General features: G+C 49.9%; 1 protein-coding gene across 1 annotated transcript in view; it reads right to left on the reverse strand.

Moving 5' to 3' along the window:
• Positions 1-766: 766 nt before the first annotated feature.
• LOC139384321 (E3 ubiquitin-protein ligase arih1-like) overlaps positions 767-23626 on the reverse strand; it is a 39393-nt gene continuing 16533 nt past the window's right edge. The window contains exons 12-14 of the mRNA XM_071129002.1: positions 4069-4359; positions 3284-3396; positions 767-1087 (exon numbers count right to left, since the gene is read on the reverse strand). Of these exons, the coding sequence (XP_070985103.1) occupies positions 1003-1087; positions 3284-3396; positions 4069-4359 (489 nt within the window). The 3' untranslated portion in view covers positions 767-1002. The remainder of the gene's footprint in view (positions 1088-3283; positions 3397-4068; positions 4360-23626) is intronic.

A 23626-nucleotide genomic window follows, 5' to 3' on the forward strand; every position in this document is an offset into this window, starting at 1 on the left:
CCTTTCTCAAAACCCCCTCAGGTGCAATTAGCTGATAACCTCTGAAGGTTGCAAGGTTCAATTCCAACTATGAATAAATCAATGTATTACCTGAACTACAGGCTTCCTGTTAAAAAGAAGAAGAAGATGGTTTGTTCTTTAGTCTCATTCTCTCACCTCATGCTCATCCTTTTAGGTGGATTTAGTTTTTGTCAGAATTGCTTTCAAAAAGCTACCACAACCCGGTCAGAGTTTCATCGCTCGTTCAACAGCTTCCAAAAAACCCTCACAAAGAAAACATTTTCTTTTAAAGCAGGAGCGAACTTGTCTTCTACACAGCAACTATATTGAATATTTGAAGAAAAAAAAAGAATAAATATTTTTCAAAACAACAAAAGAAAAGACAAATGAAAGAAAACGGCCAGACTTGCTGTTCCATGCATATGCGTTATTTACAAACACGTTTCCTTTTTCCTGCACCCCCCCCCCATGGTCTTTTTCCCTTCCTGCCAACCCACATGGTTCAGCACCTTACAATCAGCAAAATCAACATTCAAAAAACCCTACATGTGATCTGACCACATTTAATGAACATGGCTTGAACAGTTGGACTGTGTTGAACACAAACCCATGTCCCACACAAGGGTACTTTAAAAAGGAAACAAATAAAATACATCACTGGAGAACTGAACAGTGGGGGAAGGGGGGGGGGGGGTGATGTTACTATAGTGACCAATGACCAATTGAGAGAAGCAGGGGGGGGGGGGGGGGGGTTCGTTCTTTTTTTTTTTTGTCCTCACAATCCAATCTGCTACAAACAATACTGTTGTACGATTAATGTTTGCAATATTCTACTTTTTTAAATTTTTATTATTTTGATATAATTTATTTTAAACTTTTCCATTAAACAAAACCCAAGAGGAGGAGAAAAAAAATGCAATATTGGGAAGATCAGCAACAACCTGCCCCGTGGCATTGCATCAGCGCTCTAGTCTGTTTTTCTTTTTAGTAAAGAGTCTATCCTTAATCTTCTATGTATTCCCAGAGGTCCTTCTCATAGCCCTCATGCACATGTTGCAGCAGCACCCGACGCCGACTCTCACAGTATCTGGAGGACAGGAAACAGGAAACAGTGAGGAGGAGAGGAAGGCTCATTTTAAAAATTACTTCTATAGAACTCAGCTGTACTTCCTGTCATCATAAAGACATCTATACCAGGTATAGAACTCAGCTGTACTTCCTGTCATAATAAAGACATCTATACCAGGTATAGAACTCAGCTGTACTTCCTGTCATAATAAAGACATCTACAGTGCTTTGCGAAAGTATTCGGCCCCCTTGAACTTTGCGACCTTTTGCCACATTTCAGGCTTCAAACATAAAGATATAAAACTGTATTTTTTTGTGAAGAATCAACAACAAGTGGGACACAATCATGAAGTGGAAAGACATTTATTGGATATTTCAAACTTTTTTAACAAATCAAAAACTGAAAAATTGGGCGTGCAAAATTATTCAGCCCCTTTACTTTCAGTGCAGCAAACTCTCTCTAGAAGTTCAGTGAGGATCTCTGAATGATCCAATGTTGACCTAATGACTAATGATGATAAATACAATCCACCTGTGTGTAATCAAGTCTCCGTATAAATGCACCTGCACTGTGATAGTCTCAGAGGTCCGTCAAAAGCGCAGAGAGCATCATGAAGAACAAGGAACACACCAGGCAGGTCCGAGATACTGTTGTGAAGAAGTTTAAAACCGGATTTGGATACAAAAATATTTCCCAAGCTTTAAACATCCCAAGGAGCACTGTGCAAGCGATAATATTGAAATGGAAGGAGTATCAGACCACTGCAAATCTACCAAGACCTGGCAGTCCCTCTAAACTTTCAGCTCATACAAGGAGAAGACTGATCAGAGATGCAGCCAAGAGGCCCATGATCACTCTGGATGAACTGCAGAGATCTACAGCTGAGGTGGGAGACTCTGTCCATAGGACAACAATCAGTCGTATATTGCACAAATCTGGCCTTTATGGAAGAGTGGCAAGAAGAAAGCCATTTCTTTAAGATATCCATAAAAAGTGTCGTTTAAAGTTTGCCACAAGCCACCCGGGAGACACACCAAACACGTGGAAGAAGGTGCTCTGGTCAGATGAAACCAAAATTGAACTTTTTGGCTACAATGCAAAACGTTATGTTTGGCGTAAAAGCAACACAGCTCATCACCCTGAACACACCATCTCCACTGTCAAACATGGTGGTGGCAGCATCATGGTTTGGGCCTGCTTTTCTTCAGCAGGGACAGGGAAGATGGTTAAAATTGATGGGAAGATGGATGGAGCCAAATACAGGACCATTCTGGAAGAAAACCTGATGGAGTCTGCAAAAGACCTGAGACTGGGACGGAGATTTGTCTTCCAACAAGATAATGATCCTAAACATAAAGCAAAATCTACAATGGAATGGTTCAAAAATAAACATATCCAGGTGTTAGAATGGCCAAGTCAAAGTCCAGACCTGAATCCAATCGAGAATCTGTGGAAAGAACTGAAAACTGCTGTTCACAAATGCTCTCCATCCAACCTCACTGAGCTCGAGCTGTTTTGCAAGGAGGAATGGGAAAAAAATTCAGTCTCTCGATGTGCAAAACTGATAGAGACATACCCCAAGCGACTTACAGCTGTAATCGCAGCAAAAGGTGGCGCTACAAAGTATTAACTTAAGGGGGCTGAATAATTTTGCACGCCCAACTTTTCAGTTTTTGATTTGTTAAAAAAGTTTGAAATATCCAATAAATGTCGTTCCACTTCATGATTGTGTCCCACTTGTTGTTGATTCTTCACAAAAAAATACAGTTTTATATCTTTATGTTTGAAGCCTGAAATGTGGCAAAAGGTCGCAAAGTTCAAGGGGGCCGAATACTTTCGCAAGGCACTGTATACCAGGTATTGAACTCAGCTGTACTTCCTGTCATAATAAAGACATCTATACCAGGTATTGAACTCACCTGTACTTCCTGTCATAATAAAGACATCTATACCAGGTATAGAACTCACCTGTACTTACTGTCATAATAAAATACATCTATACCAGGTATTGAACTCAGCTGTACTTCCTGTCATAATAAAGACATCTATATCACATATAGAACTCACCTGTACTTCCTGTCATAATAAAGACATCTATAGCAGGTATAGAACTCAGCTGTACTTCCTGTCATAATAAAGACATCTATACCAGGTATTGAACTCAGCTGTACTTCCTGTCATAATAAAGACATCTATACCAGGTATAGAACTCACCTGTACTTGTCCTGTACTTTCTGTTTGATGTCCTGCAGAGAGTCCTGGGAGATGTCCCGCTCCAGATATCCAGACAGAACCTCCGTAGCGTTCTCCAAGTCAGCCTGATTGTTCTAAAAGAGGACCGCTTGGGTTCAGTCATAGCATATACACTGAATGAACAAAACATTAAGAACATCTGCTCTTTCTGTGACAGGCTGACCAGGCGTAAGATTGTCAGTGTAGATGAAGGGGAGGAGTCAGGTTAAAGAAGGATTTTTAAGACCTGAGACATGGATTGTGTGTATGTGTGCAATTGAGTGTGAATGAGAAATACTAAATATTTAAGTGCCTTTGAACAGGGTATGGTAGTAGGTGCCATGCGCACCGGTTTGAGTGTGTCAAGAACTGCAACGCTGCTGGGTTTCGTAAACTCAGTGTATAGTATAGGGCCACTACTTTAGAGAGGAGACCTTGACTTGTAGCCCTCCCTTCTCTACCCCCCCCCCCCTCTCCCTTCTCTACCCCCCCCCCTCTCCCTTCTCTACCCCCCCCTCTCCCTTCTCTACCCCCCCTCCCTTCCCTCCCTTCTCTACCCCACCTCCCTTCTCTACCCCCCCCTCCCTTCCCTCCCTTCTCTACCCTCCCTCCCTTCTCTACCCCCCCCTCCCTTCCCTCCCTTCTCTACCCCCCCCCTCCCTTCCCTCCCTTCTCTACCCTCCCTCACCTCAAAGATGGACTGGTTGTTCTTTTTCAGGTAGAAGGTTTTGGGTAGAAGGGTTAGGACTATAGCTGTGAAAAGTTACCTCAAAGATGATGGACTGGTTGTTCTTCTTGAGGTAGAAGGCAAAGACGTAGGTGAACATGAGTGTGGAGCGACACTGACACAGCACGTCCACAGCCTTCTTCAGGAACTGCACCTCGATCCAGGACATGTTGTGATGCTGCATCTCCTCCATCTTGGCCTTGACCCCGGCGTACAGCTTGTGCTCGAAGCGCAGCGACTGCATGTGGTTCATGTAACGGTTGCAGTAGAACAGGTACCTCTGCAGGGCTGCCCTGGACCGCTGGAGGAGGAGGAGGAGGAGGGACAACGCCTGGCTCTTAAAATTAGAACAATCATCAAGCCTGGGTGAATATGTTTATCATTATACATGCTCATCATCACTAGTATAACCACTATTAGCATAACCACAGCCACTAGCATACCCACCGCCACTAGCATAACCGCCGCCACTAGCATAACCGCCGCCACTAGCATAACCGCCGCCACTAGCATAACCGCCGCCACTAGCATAACCGCCGCCACTAGCATAACCGCCGCCACTAGCATAACCGCCGCCACTAGCATAACCGCCGCCACTAGCATAACCACCGCCGCCACTAGCATAACCACCGCCGCCACTAGCATAACCACCGCCGCCACTAGCATAACCACCGCCGCCACTAGCATAACCACCGCCGCCACTAGCATAACCACCGCCGCCACTAGCATAACCACCGCCGCCAATAGCATAACCACCGCCGCCACTAGCATAACCACCGCCGCCACTAGCATAACCACCGCCGCCACTAGCATAACCACCGCCGCCACTAGCATAACCACCGCCGCCACTAGCATAACCACCGCCGCCACTAGCATAACCACCGCCACTAGCATAACCACCGCCGCCACTAGCATAACCACCGCCACTAGCATAACCACCGCCACTAGCATAACCACCGCCACTAGCATAACCACCGCCACTAGCATAACCACACCCACCACTAGCAGCACACCCACCCACCCACCCGCCACTAGCAGTACACCCACCACTAGCAGCACACCCATCCACCCGCCCACCACTAGCAGCACACCCACCCACCCGCCCACCACTAGCAGCACACCCACCCACCCGCCCACCACTAGCAGCACACCCACCCACCCGCCCACCACTAGCAGCACACCCACCACTAGCAGCACACCCACCCACCCGCCCACCACTAGCACCACACCCAACCACCCGCCCACCACTAGCAGCACACCCACCCACCACTAGCAGCACACCCATCCACCCGCCCACCACTAGCAGCACACCCACCCACCCGCCCACCACTAGCAGCACACCCATCCACCCGCCCACCACTAGCAGCACACCCACCCACCCACCACTAGCAGCACACCCACCCACCACTAGCAGCACACCCATCCACCCACCCACCACTAGCAGCACACCCACCCACCCACCACTAGCAGTACACCCACCACTAGCAGCACACCCACCCACCCGCCCACCACTAGCAGCACACCCACCCACCACTAGTAGCACACCCACCACTAGCAGCACACCCACCCACCCACCCACCACTAGCAGCACACCCATCCACCCGCCCACCACTAGCAGCACACCCACCCACCACCACTAGCAGCACACACACCCACCACAGGTAGCACACCCACCACTAGCAGCACACCCACCCACCCACCACTAGTAGCACACCCACCACTAGCAGCACACCCACCCACCCACCACTAGCAGCACACCCATCCACCCGCCCACCACTAGCAGCACACCCACCCACCACTAGCAGCACACCCATCCACCCACCCACCACTAGCAGCACACCCACCCACCCACCACTAGCAGTACACCCACCACTAGCAGCACACCCACCCACCCGCCCACCACTAGCAGCACACCCACCCACCACTAGCAGCACACCCACCCACCACTAGCAGCACACCCATCCACCCGCCCACCACTAGCAGCACACCCACCCACCATCACTAGCAGCACACACACCCACCACAGGTAGCACACCCACCACTAGCAGCACACCCACCCACCCACCACTAGCAGCACACCCACCCACCACTAGCAGCACACCCATCCACCCGCCCACCACTAGCAGCACACCCACCCACCCACCACACCCACCACTAGCAGCACACCCACCCACCACCACTAGCAGCACACCCACCCACCACTAGTAGCACACCCACCCACCCACCACCACTAGCAGCACACCCACCCACCCACCACCACTAGCAGCACACCCACCCACCCACCACCACTAGCAGCACACCCACCACCACTAGCAGCACTGACCACCCACCCACCACCACTAGCAGCACACCCACCCACCACCACTAGCAGAACACCCACCCACCACTAGCAGCACACCCACCCACCACTAGCAGCACACCCACCCACCACTAGCAGCACACCCACCCACCCACCACCACTAGCAGCACACCCACCCACCTTTAGCAGCACACCCACCCACCACCATTAGCAGCACACCCACCGACCACTAGCAGCACACCCACCCACCACAACTAGTAGCACACCAACCCACCACCACTAGTAGCACACCAACCCACCACCACTAGTAGCACACCAACCCACCACCACTAGCAGCACACCCACCCACCACCACTAGCAGCACACCCACCCACCCACCACTAGCAGCACACCCACCCACCCACCCACCACTAGCAGCACACCCACCGACCACTAGCAGCACACCCACCCACCACAACTAGTAGCACACCAACCCACCACCACTAGTAGCACACCAACCCACCACCACTAGTAGCACACCAACCCACCACCACTAGCAGCACACCCACCCACCACCACTAGCAGCACACCCACCCACCCACCACTAGCAGCACACCCACCCACCCACCCACCACTAGCAGCACACCCACCCACCACTAGCAGCACACCCACCCACCCAAGTTTACATACACTAAGTTGATTGTGCCTTTAAACAGCTTGGAAAATTCCAGAAAATGATGTCCCGGCTTTAGAAGCTTCTGATAGGCTAATTGACATCATTTGAGTCAATTGGAGGTGTACCTGTGGATGTATTTCAAGGTCGACCTTCAAACTCAGTGCTTCTTTGCTTGACATCATGGGAAAATAAAAAGAAATCAGCCAAGACCTCAGAAAAAAATTATAGACCTCTACAAGTCTGGTTCATCCTTGGGAGCAATTTTCAAACGCCTTAAGGTGCCACGTTCATCTGTACAAACAATAGTACGCAAGTATAAACACCATGGGCCCACTCAGCCGTCATACTGCTCAGGAAGGAGACGCGTTCTGTCTCCTAGAGATGAACGTACTTCGGTGCGAAACATGCAAATCAATCCCAGAACAAAAGCAAAGGACCTTGTGAAGATGCTGGAAGAAACTGGTACAAAAGTATCTATAGCCACAATAAAACAAGTCCTATATCAACATAACCTGAAAGGCCGCTCAGCAAGGAAGAAGCCACTGCTCCAAAATCGCCACCCATAAAAAAAGCCAGACTACGGTTTGCAACTGCACATGGGGACAAAGATCATACTTTTTGGAGAAATGTCCTCTGGTCTGATGACATAATGACCATCGTTATGTTTGGAGGGAAAAGAGGGAGGCTTGCAAGCCGAAGAACACCATCCCAACCGTGAAGCACAGGGGTGGCAGCATCATGATGTGGGGGTGCTTTGCTGCAGGAGGGACTGGTGCACTTCACACAATAGATGGCATCATGAGGTAGGAAAATTATGTGGATATATTGAAGCAACATCTCAAGACATCAGTCAGGAAGTTAAAGCTTGGTCGCAAATGGGTCTTCCAAATGGACAATGACCCCAAGCATACTTCCAAAGCTGTGGCAAAATGGCTTAAGGACGTCAAGGTATTGGAGTGAACATCACAAAGACCTGACCTCCACCCTATAGAAAATTTGTGGGCAGAACTGTAAAAGCGTGTGCGAGCAAGGAGGCCTACAAGCCTGACTTAAGTGTTCATTAAGTGTTTGTTCAGTATTGTTGTAATTGTCATTATTACAAAAAAACACAAAAAAACGGTACCGGACTTTTTTGGTCCTCCAATAATCGGTATTGAAAAATCATAAACGTCCGACTTCAACTGTAACTAGCCCATCCACCCACCACTAGTATAACCACTAGCCCATCCACCCCCCACTAGTATAACCACTAGCCCATCCACCCACCACTAGTATAACCACTAGCCCATCCACCCACCACTAGTATAACCACTAGCCCATCCACCCACCACTAGTATAACCACTAGCACAACCCCCCCACTAGTATAACCACTAGCCCACCCACCACTAGTATAACCACTAGCCCATCCACCCACCACTAGTATAACCACTAGCCCATCCACCCACCACTAGTATAACCACTAGCCCATCCACCCACCACTAGTATAACCACTAGTATAACCACTAGCCCATCCACCCACCACTAGTATAACCACTAGCCCATCCACCCACCACTAGTATAACCACTAGCCCATCCACCCACCACTAGTATAACCACTAGCCCATCCACCCACCACTAGTATAACCACTAGCCCATCCACCCACCACTAGTATAACCACTAGCCCATCCACCCACCACTAGTATAACCACTAGCCCATCCACCCACCACTAGTATAACCACTAGCCCATCCACCCACCACTAGTATAACCACTAGCCCATCCACCCACCACTAGTATAACCACTAGCCCATCCACCCACCACTAGTATAACCACTAGCCCATCCACCCACCACTAGTATAACCACTAGCCCATCCACCCACCACTAGTATAACCACTAGCCCATCCACCCACCACTAGTATAACCACTAGCCCATCCACCCACCACTAGTATAACCACTAGCACAACCCCCCCACCACTAGTATAACCACTAGCCCATCCACCCACCACTAGTATAACCACTAGCCCATCCACCCACCACTAGTATAACCACTAGCCCATCCACCCACCACTAGTATAACCACTAGCCCATCCACCCACCACTAGTATAACCACTAGCCCATCCACCCACCACTAGTATAACCACTAGCCCATCCACCCACCACTAGTATAACCACTAGCCCATCCACCCACCACTAGTATAACCACTAGCCCATCCACCCACCACTAGTATAACCACTAGCACAACCCCCCCACTAGTATAACCACTAGCCCATCCACCCACCACTAGTATAACCACTAGCCCATCCACCCACCACTAGTATAACCACTAGCCCATCCACCCACCACTAGTATAACCACTAGCCCATCCACCCACCACTAGTATAACCACTAGCCCATCCACCCACCACTAGTATAACCACTAGCCCATCCACCCACCACTAGTATAACCACTAGCCCATCCACCCACCACTAGTATAACCACTAGCCCATCCACCCACCACTAGTATAACCACTAGCCCATCCACCCACCACTAGTATAACCACTAGCCCATCCACCCACCACTAGTATAACCACTAGCCCACCCCCCCACCACTAGTATAACCACTAGCCCATCCACCCACCACTAGTATAACCACTAGCCCATCCACCCACCACTAGTATAACCACTAGCCCATCCACCCACCACTAGTATAACCACTAGCCCATCCACCCACCAATAGTATAACCACTAGCCCATCCACCCACCAATAGTATAACCACTAGCCCATCCACCCACCACTAGTATAACCACTAGCCCATCCACCACTAGTATAACCACTAGCCCATCCACCCACCACTAGTATAACCACTAGCCCATCCACCCACCACTAGTATAACCACTAGCCCATCCACCCACCACTAGTATAACCACTAGCCCATCCACCCACCACTAGTATAACCACTAGCCCATCCACCCACCACTAGTATAACCACTAGTATAACCACTAGCCCACCCACCACTAGTATAACCACTAGCCCATCCACCCACCACTAGTATAACCACTAGCCCACCCACCACTAGTATAACCACTAGCCCATCCACCCACCACTAGTATAACCACTAGCCCATCCACCCACCACTAGTATAACCACTAGCCCATCCACCCACCACTAGTATAACCACTAGCCCATCCACCCACCACTAGTATAACCACTAGCCCATCCACCCACCACTAGTATAACCACTAGCCCATCCACCCACCACTAGTATAACCACTAGCCCATCCACCCACCACTAGTATAACCACTAGCCCAACCACCCACCACTAGTATAACCACTAGCCCATCCACCCACCACTAGTATAACCACTAGCCCATCCACCCACCACTAGTATAACCACTAGCCCATCCACCCACCACTAGTATAACCACCCACCACTAGTATAACCACTAGCCCATCCACCCACCACTAGTATAACCACTAGCCCATCCACCCACCACTAGTATAACCACTAGCACAACCCCCCCACTAGTATAACCACTAGCCCATCCACCCACCACTAGTATAACCACTAGCCCATCCACCCACCACTAGTATAACCACTAGCCCATCCACCCACCACTAGTATAACCACTAGCCCATCCACCCACCACTAGTATAACCACTAGCCCATCCACCCACCACTAGTATAACCACTAGCACAACCCCCCCACCACTAGTATAACCACTAGCCCATCCACCCACCACTAGTATAACCACTAGCCCATCCACCCACCACTAGTATAACCACTAGCCCATCCACCCACCACTAGTATAACCACTAGCCCATCCACCCACCACTAGTATAACCACTAGCCCATCCACCCACCACTAGTATAACCACTAGCCCATCCACCCACCACTAGTATAACCACTAGCCCATCCACCCACCACTAGTATAACCACTAGCCCATCCACCCACCACTAGTATAACCACTAGCACAACCCCCCCACTAGTATAACCACTAGCCCATCCACCCACCACTAGTATAACCACTAGCCCATCCACCCACCACTAGTATAACCACTAGCCCATCCACCCACCACTAGTATAACCACTAGCCCATCCACCCACCACTAGTATAACCACTAGCCCATCCAACCACCACTAGTATAACCACTAGCCCATCAACCCACCACTAGTATAACCACTAGTACAACCACCACTAGTATAACCACTAGTATAACCACTAGCCCATCCACCCACCACTAGTATAACCACTAGCACAACCACTAGTATAACCACTAGCCCATCCACAACTAGTATAACCACTAGCCCATCCACCCACCACCAGTATAACCACTAGCCCATCCACCCACCACTAGTATAACCACTAGCCCATCCACCCACCACTAGTATAACCACTAGCCCATCCACCCACCACTAGTATAACCACTAGCCCATCCACCCACCACTAGTATAACCACTAGCCCATCCACCCACCACTAGTATAACCACTAGCCCATCCACCCACCACTAGTATAACCACTAGCCCATCCACCCACCACTAGTATAACCACTAGCACAACCACTAGTATAACCACTAGCCCATCCACAACTAGTATAACCACTAGCCCATCCACCCACCACCAGTATAACCACTAGCCCATCCACCCACCACTAGTATAACCACTAGCCCATCCACCCACCACTAGTACAACCACTAGCACAACCACTAGTATAACCACTAGTATAACCACTAGCCCACCCACCACTAGTATAACCCCACCACTAGTATAACCACCCACCACTAGTATAACCACCCACCACTAGTATAACCACTAGTATAACCACCCACCACTAGTATAACCACCCACCACTAGTATAACCACCCACCACTAGTATAACCACTAGTATAAACACTAGCCCATCCACCACTAGTATAACCACCCACCACTAGTATAACCACCCACCACTAGTGTAACCACTAGTATAACCACCCACCACTAGTATAACCACTAGTATAACCACCCACCACTAGTATAACCACTAGCCCATCCACCCACCACTAGTATAACCACTAGCATAACCACCCACCACTAGTATAACCACTAGCCCATCCACCCACCACTAGTATAACCACTAGCCCAACCACCCACCACTAGTATAAACACTAGCCCATCCACCCACCACTAGTATAACCACTAGCCCATCCACCCACCACTAGTATAACCACTAGTATAACCACCCACCACTAGTATAACCACTAGTATAACCACTAGCCCACCCACCACTAGTATAACCACTAGCCCAACCACCCACCACTAGTATAACCACTAGCCCATCCACCCACCACTAGTATAACCACTAGCCCATCCACCCACCACTAGTATAACCACTAGTATAACCACCCACCACTAGCCCATCCACCCACCACTAGTATAACCACTAGTATAACCACTAGCCCACCCACCACTAGTATAACCACTAGCCCACCCACCCATCACTAGTATAACCACCCACCACTAGTATAACCACTAGCCCATCCACCCACCACTAGTATAACCACTAGCCCATCCACCCACCACTAGTATAACCACTAGCCCATCCACCCACCACTAGTATAACCACTAGCCCATCCACCCACCACTAGTATAACCACTAGCACATCCACCCACCACTAGTATAACCACTAGCACAACCCCCCCACTAGTATAACCACCACTAGTAGAACCACTAGTATAACCACTAGCCCATCCACCCACCACTAGTATAACCACTAGTATAACCACTAGCACAACCCCCCCACTAGTATAACCACTAGCCATTCCACCCACCACTAGTATAACCACTAGCCCATCCACCCACCACTAGTATAACCACTAGCCCATCCACCCACCACTAGTATAACCACTAGCCCATCCACCCACCACTAGTATAACCACTAGTATAACCACCCACCACTAGTATAACCACTAGTATAACCACTAGCCCACCCACCACCACTAGTATAACCACTAGCCCATCCACCCACCACTAGTATAACCACTAGTACAACCACCACTAGTATAACCACTAGTATAACCACTAGTATAACCACTAGCCCATCCACCCACCACTAGTATAACCACTAGCCCATCCACCCACCACTAGTATAACCACTAGCCCATCCACCCACCACTAGTATAACCACTAGCCCATCCACCCACCACTAGTATAACCACTAGCCCATCCACCCACCACTAGTATAACCACTAGCCCATCCACCCACCACTAGTATAACCACTAGCCCATCCACCCACCACTAGTATAACCACTAGCCCATCCACCCACCACTAGTATAACCACTAGCCCATCCACCCACCACTAGTATAACCACTAGCCCATCCACCCACCACTAGTATAACCACTAGCACAACCCCCCCACCACTAGTATAACCACTAGCCCATCCACCCACCACTAGTATAACCACTAGCCCATCCACCCACCACTAGTATAACCACTAGCCCATCCACCCACCACTAGTATAACCACTAGCCCATCCACCCACCACTAGTATAACCACTAGCCCATCCACCCACCACTAGTATAACCACTAGCCCATCCACCCACCACTAGTATAACCACTAGCCCATCCACCCACCACTAGTATAACCACTAGCCCATCCACCCACCACTAGTATAACCACTAGCCCATCCACCCACCACTAGTATAACCACTAGCCCATCCACCCACCACTAGTATAACCACTAGCACAACCCCCCCACTAGTATAACCACTAGCCCATCCACCCACCACTAGTATAACCACTAGCCCATCCACCCACCACTAGTATAACCACTAGCCCATCCACCCACCACTAGTATAACCACTAGCCCATCCACCCACCACTAGTATAACCACTAGCCCATCCACCCACCACTAGTATAACCACTAGCCCATCCACCCACCACTAGTATAACCACTAGCCCATCCACCCACCACTAGTATAACCACTAGCCCATCCACCCACCACTAGTATAACCACTAGCCCATCCACCCACCACTAGTATAACCACTAGCCCATCCCCCCACCACTAGTATAACCACTAGCCCATCCACCCACCACTAGTATAACCACTAGCCCATCCACCCACCACTAGTATAACCACTAGCCCATCCACCCACCACTAGTATAACCACTAGCCCATCCACCCACCAATAGTATAACCACTAGCCCATCCACCCACCAATAGTATAACCACTAGCCCATCCACCCACCACTAGTATAACCACTAGCCCATCCACCACTAGTATAACCACTAGCCCATCCACCCACCACTAGTATAACCACTAGCCCATCCACCCACCACTAGTATAACCACTAGCCCATCCACCCACCACTAGTATAACCACTAGCCCATCCACCCACCACTAGTATAACCACTAGCCCATCCACCCACCACTAGTATAACCACTAGTATAACCACTAGCCCACCCACCACTAGTATAACCACTAGCCCATCCACCCACCACTAGTATAACCACTAGCCCACCCACCACTAGTATAACCACTAGCCCATCCACCCACCACTAGTATAACCACTAGCCCATCCACCCACCACTAGTATAACCACTAGCCCATCCACCCACCACTAGTATAACCACTAGCCCATCCACCCACCACTAGTATAACCACTAGCCCATCCACCCACCACTAGTATAACCACTAGCCCATCCACCCACCACTAGTATAACCACTAGCCCAACCACCCACCACTAGTATAACCACTAGCCCATCCACCCACCACTAGTATAACCACTAGCCCATCCACCCACCACTAGTATAACCACTAGCCCATCCACCCACCACTAGTATAACCACCCACCACTAGTATAACCACTAGCCCATCCACCCACCACTAGTATAACCACTAGCCCATCCACCCACCACTAGTATAACCACTAGCACAACCCCCCCACTAGTATAACCACTAGCCCATCCACCCACCACTAGTATAACCACTAGCCCATCCACCCACCACTAGTATAACCACTAGCCCATCCACCCACCACTAGTATAACCACTAGCCCATCCACCCACCACTAGTATAACCACTAGCACAACCCCCCCACCACTAGTATAACCACTAGCCCATCCACCCACCACTAGTATAACCACTAGCCCATCCCCCCACCACTAGTATAACCACTAGCCCATCCACCCACCACTAGTATAACCACTAGCCCATCCACCCACCACTAGTATAACCACTAGCCCATCCACCCACCACTAGTATAACCACTAGCCCATCCACCCACCAATAGTATAACCACTAGCCCATCCACCCACCAATAGTATAACCACTAGCCCATCCACCCACCACTAGTATAACCACTAGCCCATCCACCACTAGTATAACCACTAGCCCATCCACCCACCACTAGTATAACCACTAGCCCATCCACCCACCACTAGTATAACCACTAGCCCATCCACCCACCACTAGTATAACCACTAGCCCATCCACCCACCACTAGTATAACCACTAGCCCATCCACCCACCACTAGTATAACCACTAGTATAACCACTAGCCCACCCACCACTAGTATAACCACTAGCCCATCCACCCACCACTAGTATAACCACTAGCCCACCCACCACTAGTATAACCACTAGCCCATCCACCCACCACTAGTATAACCACTAGCCCATCCACCCACCACTAGTATAACCACTAGCCCATCCACCCACCACTAGTATAACCACTAGCCCATCCACCCACCACTAGTATAACCACTAGCCCATCCACCCACCACTAGTATAACCACTAGCCCATCCACCCACCACTAGTATAACCACTAGCCCATCCACCCACCACTAGTATAACCACTAGCACAACCCCCCCACCACTAGTATAACCACTAGCCCATCCACCCACCACTAGTATAACCACTAGCCCATCCACCCACCACTAGTATAACCACTAGCCCATCCACCCACCACTAGTATAACCACTAGCCCATCCACCCACCACTAGTATAACCACTAGCCCATCCACCCACCACTAGTATAACCACTAGCCCATCCACCCACCACTAGTATAACCACTAGCCCATCCACCCACCACTAGTATAACCACTAGCCCATCCACCCACCACTAGTATAACCACTAGCACAACCCCCCCACTAGTATAACCACTAGCCCATCCACCCACCACTAGTATAACCACTAGCCCATCCACCCACCACTAGTATAACCACTAGCCCATCCACCCACCACTAGTATAACCACTAGCCCATCCACCCACCACTAGTATAACCACTAGCCCATCCACCCACCACTAGTATAACCACTAGCCCATCCACCCACCACTAGTATAACCACTAGCCCATCCACCCACCACTAGTATAACCACTAGCCCATCCACCCACCACTAGTATAACCACTAGCCCATCCACCCACCACTAGTATAACCACTAGCCCACCCCCCCACCACTAGTATAACCACTAGCCCATCCACCCACCACTAGTATAACCACTAGCCCATCCACCCACCACTAGTATAACCACTAGCCCATCCACCCACCACTAGTATAACCACTAGCCCATCCACCCACCAATAGTATAACCACTAGCCCATCCACCCACCAATAGTATAACCACTAGCCCATCCACCCACCACTAGTATAACCACTAGCCCATCCACCACTAGTATAACCACTAGCCCATCCACCCACCACTAGTATAACCACTAGCCCATCCACCCACCACTAGTATAACCACTAGCCCATCCACCCACCACTAGTATAACCACTAGCCCATCCACCCACCACTAGTATAACCACTAGCCCATCCACCCACCACTAGTATAACCACTAGTATAACCACTAGCCCACCCACCACTAGTATAACCACTAGCCCATCCACCCACCACTAGTATAACCACTAGCCCACCCACCACTAGTATAACCACTAGCCCATCCACCCACCACTAGTATAACCACTAGCCCATCCACCCACCACTAGTATAACCACTAGCCCATCCACCCACCACTAGTATAACCACTAGCCCATCCACCCACCACTAGTATAACCACTAGCCCATCCACCCACCACTAGTATAACCACTAGCCCATCCACCCACCACTAGTATAACCACTAGCCCATCCACCCACCACTAGTATAACCACTAGCCCAACCACCCACCACTAGTATAACCACTAGCCCATCCACCCACCACTAGTATAACCACTAGCCCATCCACCCACCACTAGTATAACCACTAGCCCATCCACCCACCACTAGTATAACCACCCACCACTAGTATAACCACTAGCCCATCCACCCACCACTAGTATAACCACTAGCCCATCCACCCACCACTAGTATAACCACTAGCACAACCCCCCCACTAGTATAACCACTAGCCCATCCACCCACCACTAGTATAACCACTAGCCCATCCACCCACCACTAGTATAACCACTAGCCCATCCACCCACCACTAGTATAACCACTAGCCCATCCACCCACCACTAGTATAACCACTAGCCCATCCACCCACCACTAGTATAACCACTAGCACAACCCCCCCACCACTAGTATAACCACTAGCCCATCCACCCACCACTAGTATAACCACTAGCCCATCCACCCACCACTAGTATAACCACTAGCCCATCCACCCACCACTAGTATAACCACTAGCCCATCCACCCACCACTAGTATAACCACTAGCCCATCCACCCACCACTAGTATAACCACTAGCCCATCCACCCACCACTAGTATAACCACTAGCCCATCCACCCACCACTAGTATAACCACTAGCCCATCCACCCACCACTAGTATAACCACTAGCACAACCCCCCCACTAGTATAACCACTAGCCCATCCACCCACCACTAGTATAACCACTAGCCCATCCACCCACCACTAGTATAACCACTAGCCCATCCACCCACCACTAGTATAACCACTAGCCCATCCACCCACCACTAGTATAACCACTAGCCCATCCAACCACCACTAGTATAACCACTAGCCCATCAACCCACCACTAGTATAACCACTAGTACAACCACCACTAGTATAACCACTAGTATAACCACTAGCCCATCCACCCACCACTAGTATAACCACTAGCACAACCACTAGTATAACCACTAGCCCATCCACAACTAGTATAACCACTAGCCCATCCACCCACCACCAGTATAACCACTAGCCCATCCACCCACCACTAGTATAACCACTAGCCCATCCACCCACCACTAGTATAACCACTAGCCCATCCACCCACCACTAGTATAACCACTAGCCCATCCACCCACCACTAGTATAACCACTAGCCCATCCACCCACCACTAGTATAACCACTAGCCCATCCACCCACCACTAGTATAACCACTAGCCCATCCACCCACCACTAGTATAACCACTAGCACAACCACTAGTATAACCACTAGCCCATCCACAACTAGTATAACCACTAGCCCATCCACCCACCACCAGTATAACCACTAGCCCATCCACCCACCACTAGTATAACCACTAGCCCATCCACCCACCACTAGTACAACCACTAGCACAACCACTAGTATAACCACTAGTATAACCACTAGCCCACCCACCACTAGTATAACCCCACCACTAGTATAACCACCCACCACTAGTATAACCACCCACCACTAGTATAACCACTAGTATAACCACCCACCACTAGTATAACCACCCACCACTAGTATAACCACCCACCACTAGTATAACCACTAGTATAAACACTAGCCCATCCACCACTAGTATAACCACCCACCACTAGTATAACCACCCACCACTAGTGTAACCACTAGTATAACCACCCACCACTAGTATAACCACTAGTATAACCACCCACCACTAGTATAACCACTAGCCCATCCACCCACCACTAGTATAACCACTAGCATAACCACCCACCACTAGTATAACCACTAGCCCATCCACCCACCACTAGTATAACCACTAGCCCAACCACCCACCACTAGTATAAACACTAGCCCATCCACCCACCACTAGTATAACCACTAGCCCATCCACCCACCACTAGTATAACCACTAGTATAACCACCCACCACTAGTATAACCACTAGTATAACCACTAGCCCACCCACCACTAGTATAACCACTAGCCCAACCACCCACCACTAGTATAACCACTAGCCCATCCACCCACCACTAGTATAACCACTAGCCCATCCACCCACCACTAGTATAACCACTAGTATAACCACCCACCACTAGCCCATCCACCCACCACTAGTATAACCACTAGTATAACCACTAGCCCACCCACCACTAGTATAACCACTAGCCCACCCACCCATCACTAGTATAACCACCCACCACTAGTATAACCACTAGCCCATCCACCCACCACTAGTATAACCACTAGCCCATCCACCCACCACTAGTATAACCACTAGCCCATCCACCCACCACTAGTATAACCACTAGCCCATCCACCCACCACTAGTATAACCACTAGCACATCCACCCACCACTAGTATAACCACTAGCACAACCCCCCCACTAGTATAACCACCACTAGTAGAACCACTAGTATAACCACTAGCCCATCCACCCACCACTAGTATAACCACTAGTATAACCACTAGCACAACCCCCCCACTAGTATAACCACTAGCCATTCCACCCACCACTAGTATAACCACTAGCCCATCCACCCACCACTAGTATAACCACTAGCCCATCCACCCACCACTAGTATAACCACTAGCCCATCCACCCACCACTAGTATAACCACTAGTATAACCACCCACCACTAGTAGAACCACTAGTATAACCACTAGCCCACCCACCACCACTAGTATAACCACTAGCCCATCCACCCACCACTAGTATAACCACTAGTACAACCACCACTAGTATAACCACTAGTATAACCACTAGTATAACCACTAGCCCATCCACCCACCACTAGTATAACCACTAGCCCATCCACCCACCACTAGTATAACCACTAGCCCATCCACCCACCACTAGTATAACCACTAGCCCATCCACCCACCACTAGTATAACCACTAGCCCATCCACCCACCACTAGTATAACCACTAGCCCATCCACCCACCACTAGTATAACCACTAGCCCATCCACCCACCACTAGTATAACCACTAGCCCATCCACCCACCACTAGTATAACCACTAGCCCATCCACCCACCACTAGTATAACCACTAGCCCATCCACCCACCACTAGTATAACCACTAGCACAACCCCCCCACCACTAGTATAACCACTAGCCCATCCACCCACCACTAGTATAACCACTAGCCCATCCACCCACCACTAGTATAACCACTAGCCCATCCACCCACCACTAGTATAACCACTAGCCCATCCACCCACCACTAGTATAACCACTAGCCCATCCACCCACCACTAGTATAACCACTAGCCCATCCACCCACCACTAGTATAACCACTAGCCCATCCACCCACCACTAGTATAACCACTAGCCCATCCACCCACCACTAGTATAACCACTAGCCCATCCACCCACCACTAGTATAACCACTAGCCCATCCACCCACCACTAGTATAACCACTAGCACAACCCCCCCACTAGTATAACCACTAGCCCATCCACCCACCACTAGTATAACCACTAGCCCATCCACCCACCACTAGTATAACCACTAGCCCATCCACCCACCACTAGTATAACCACTAGCCCATCCACCCACCACTAGTATAACCACTAGCCCATCCACCCACCACTAGTATAACCACTAGCCCATCCACCCACCACTAGTATAACCACTAGCCCATCCACCCACCACTAGTATAACCACTAGCCCATCCACCCACCACTAGTATAACCACTAGCCCATCCACCCACCACTAGTATAACCACTAGCCCATCCCCCCACCACTAGTATAACCACTAGCCCATCCACCCACCACTAGTATAACCACTAGCCCATCCACCCACCACTAGTATAACCACTAGCCCATCCACCCACCACTAGTATAACCACTAGCCCATCCACCCACCAATAGTATAACCACTAGCCCATCCACCCACCAATAGTATAACCACTAGCCCATCCACCCACCACTAGTATAACCACTAGCCCATCCACCACTAGTATAACCACTAGCCCATCCACCCACCACTAGTATAACCACTAGCCCATCCACCCACCACTAGTATAACCACTAGCCCATCCACCCACCACTAGTATAACCACTAGCCCATCCACCCACCACTAGTATAACCACTAGCCCATCCACCCACCACTAGTATAACCACTAGTATAACCACTAGCCCACCCACCACTAGTATAACCACTAGCCCATCCACCCACCACTAGTATAACCACTAGCCCACCCACCACTAGTATAACCACTAGCCCATCCACCCACCACTAGTATAACCACTAGCCCATCCACCCACCACTAGTATAACCACTAGCCCATCCACCCACCACTAGTATAACCACTAGCCCATCCACCCACCACTAGTATAACCACTAGCCCATCCACCCACCACTAGTATAACCACTAGCCCATCCACCCACCACTAGTATAACCACTAGCCCAACCACCCACCACTAGTATAACCACTAGCCCATCCACCCACCACTAGTATAACCACTAGCCCATCCACCCACCACTAGTATAACCACTAGCCCATCCACCCACCACTAGTATAACCACCCACCACTAGTATAACCACTAGCCCATCCACCCACCACTAGTATAACCACTAGCCCATCCACCCACCACTAGTATAACCACTAGCACAACCCCCCCACTAGTATAACCACTAGCCCATCCACCCACCACTAGTATAACCACTAGCCCATCCACCCACCACTAGTATAACCACTAGCCCATCCACCCACCACTAGTATAACCACTAGCCCATCCACCCACCACTAGTATAACCACTAGCACAACCCCCCCACCACTAGTATAACCACTAGCCCATCCACCCACCACTAGTATAACCACTAGCCCATCCACCCACCACTAGTATAACCACTAGCCCATCCACCCACCACTAGTATAACCACTAGCCCATCCACCCACCACTAGTATAACCACTAGCCCATCCACCCACCACTAGTATAACCACTAGCCCATCCACCCACCACTAGTATAACCACTAGCCCATCCACCCACCACTAGTATAACCACTAGCCCATCCACCCACCACTAGTATAACCACTAGCCCATCCACCCACCACTAGTATAACCACTAGCACAACCCCCCCACTAGTATAACCACTAGCCCATCCACCCACCACTAGTATAACCACTAGCCCATCCACCCACCACTAGTATAACCACTAGCCCATCCACCCACCACTAGTATAACCACTAGCCCATCCACCCACCACTAGTATAACCACTAGCCCATCCACCCACCACTAGTATAACCACTAGCCCATCAACCCACCACTAGTATAACCACTAGTACAACCACCACTAGTATAACCACTAGTATAACCACTAGCCCATCCACCCACCACTAGTATAACCACTAGCACAACCACTAGTATAACCACTAGCCCATCCACAACTAGTATAACCACTAGCCCATCCACCCACCACCAGTATAACCACTAGCCCATCCACCCACCACTAGTATAACCACTAGCCCATCCACCCACCACTAGTATAACCACTAGCCCATCCACCCACCACTAGTATAACCACTAGCCCATCCACCCACCACTAGTATAACCACTAGCCCATCCACCCACCACTAGTATAACCACTAGCCCATCAACCCACCACTAGTATAACCACTAGTACAACCACCACTAGTATAACCACTAGTATAACCACTAGTATAACCACTAGCCCATCCACCCACCACTAGTATAACCACTAGCCCATCCACCCACCACTAGTATAACCACTAGCACAACCACTAGTATAACCACTAGCCCATCCACAACTAGTATAACCACTAGCCCATCCACCCACCACCAGTATAACCACTAGCCCATCCACCCACCACTAGTATAACCACTAGCCCATCCACCCACCACTAGTACAACCACTAGCACAACCACTAGTATAACCACTAGTATAACCACTAGCCCACCCACCACTAGTATAACCCCACCACTAGTATAACCACCCACCACTAGTATAACCACCCACCACTAGTATAACCACCCACCACTAGTATAACCACTAGTATAACCACCCACCACTAGTATAACCACCCACCACTAGTATAACCACCCACCACTAGTATAACCACTAGTATAAACACTAGCCCATCCACCACTAGTATAACCACCCACCACTAGTATAACCACCCACCACTAGTGTAACCACTAGTATAACCACCCACCACTAGTATAACCACTAGTATAACCACCCACCACTAGTATAACCACTAGCCCATCCACCCACCACTAGTATAACCACTAGCATAACCACCCACCACTAGTATAACCACTAGCCCATCCACCCACCACTAGTATAACCACTAGCCCAACCACCCACCACTAGTATAAACACTAGCCCATCCACCCACCACTAGTATAACCACTAGCCCATCCACCCACCACTAGTATAACCACTAGTATAACCACTAGCCCACCCACCACTAGTATAACCACTAGCCCAACCACCCACCACTAGTATAACCACTAGCCCATCCACCCACCACTAGTATAACC

This window comes from Oncorhynchus clarkii, chromosome 26 (genome assembly GCF_045791955.1).
Source record: "Oncorhynchus clarkii lewisi isolate Uvic-CL-2024 chromosome 26, UVic_Ocla_1.0, whole genome shotgun sequence".
NCBI classification, from domain to species: Eukaryota; Metazoa; Chordata; class Actinopteri; order Salmoniformes; family Salmonidae; genus Oncorhynchus; species Oncorhynchus clarkii.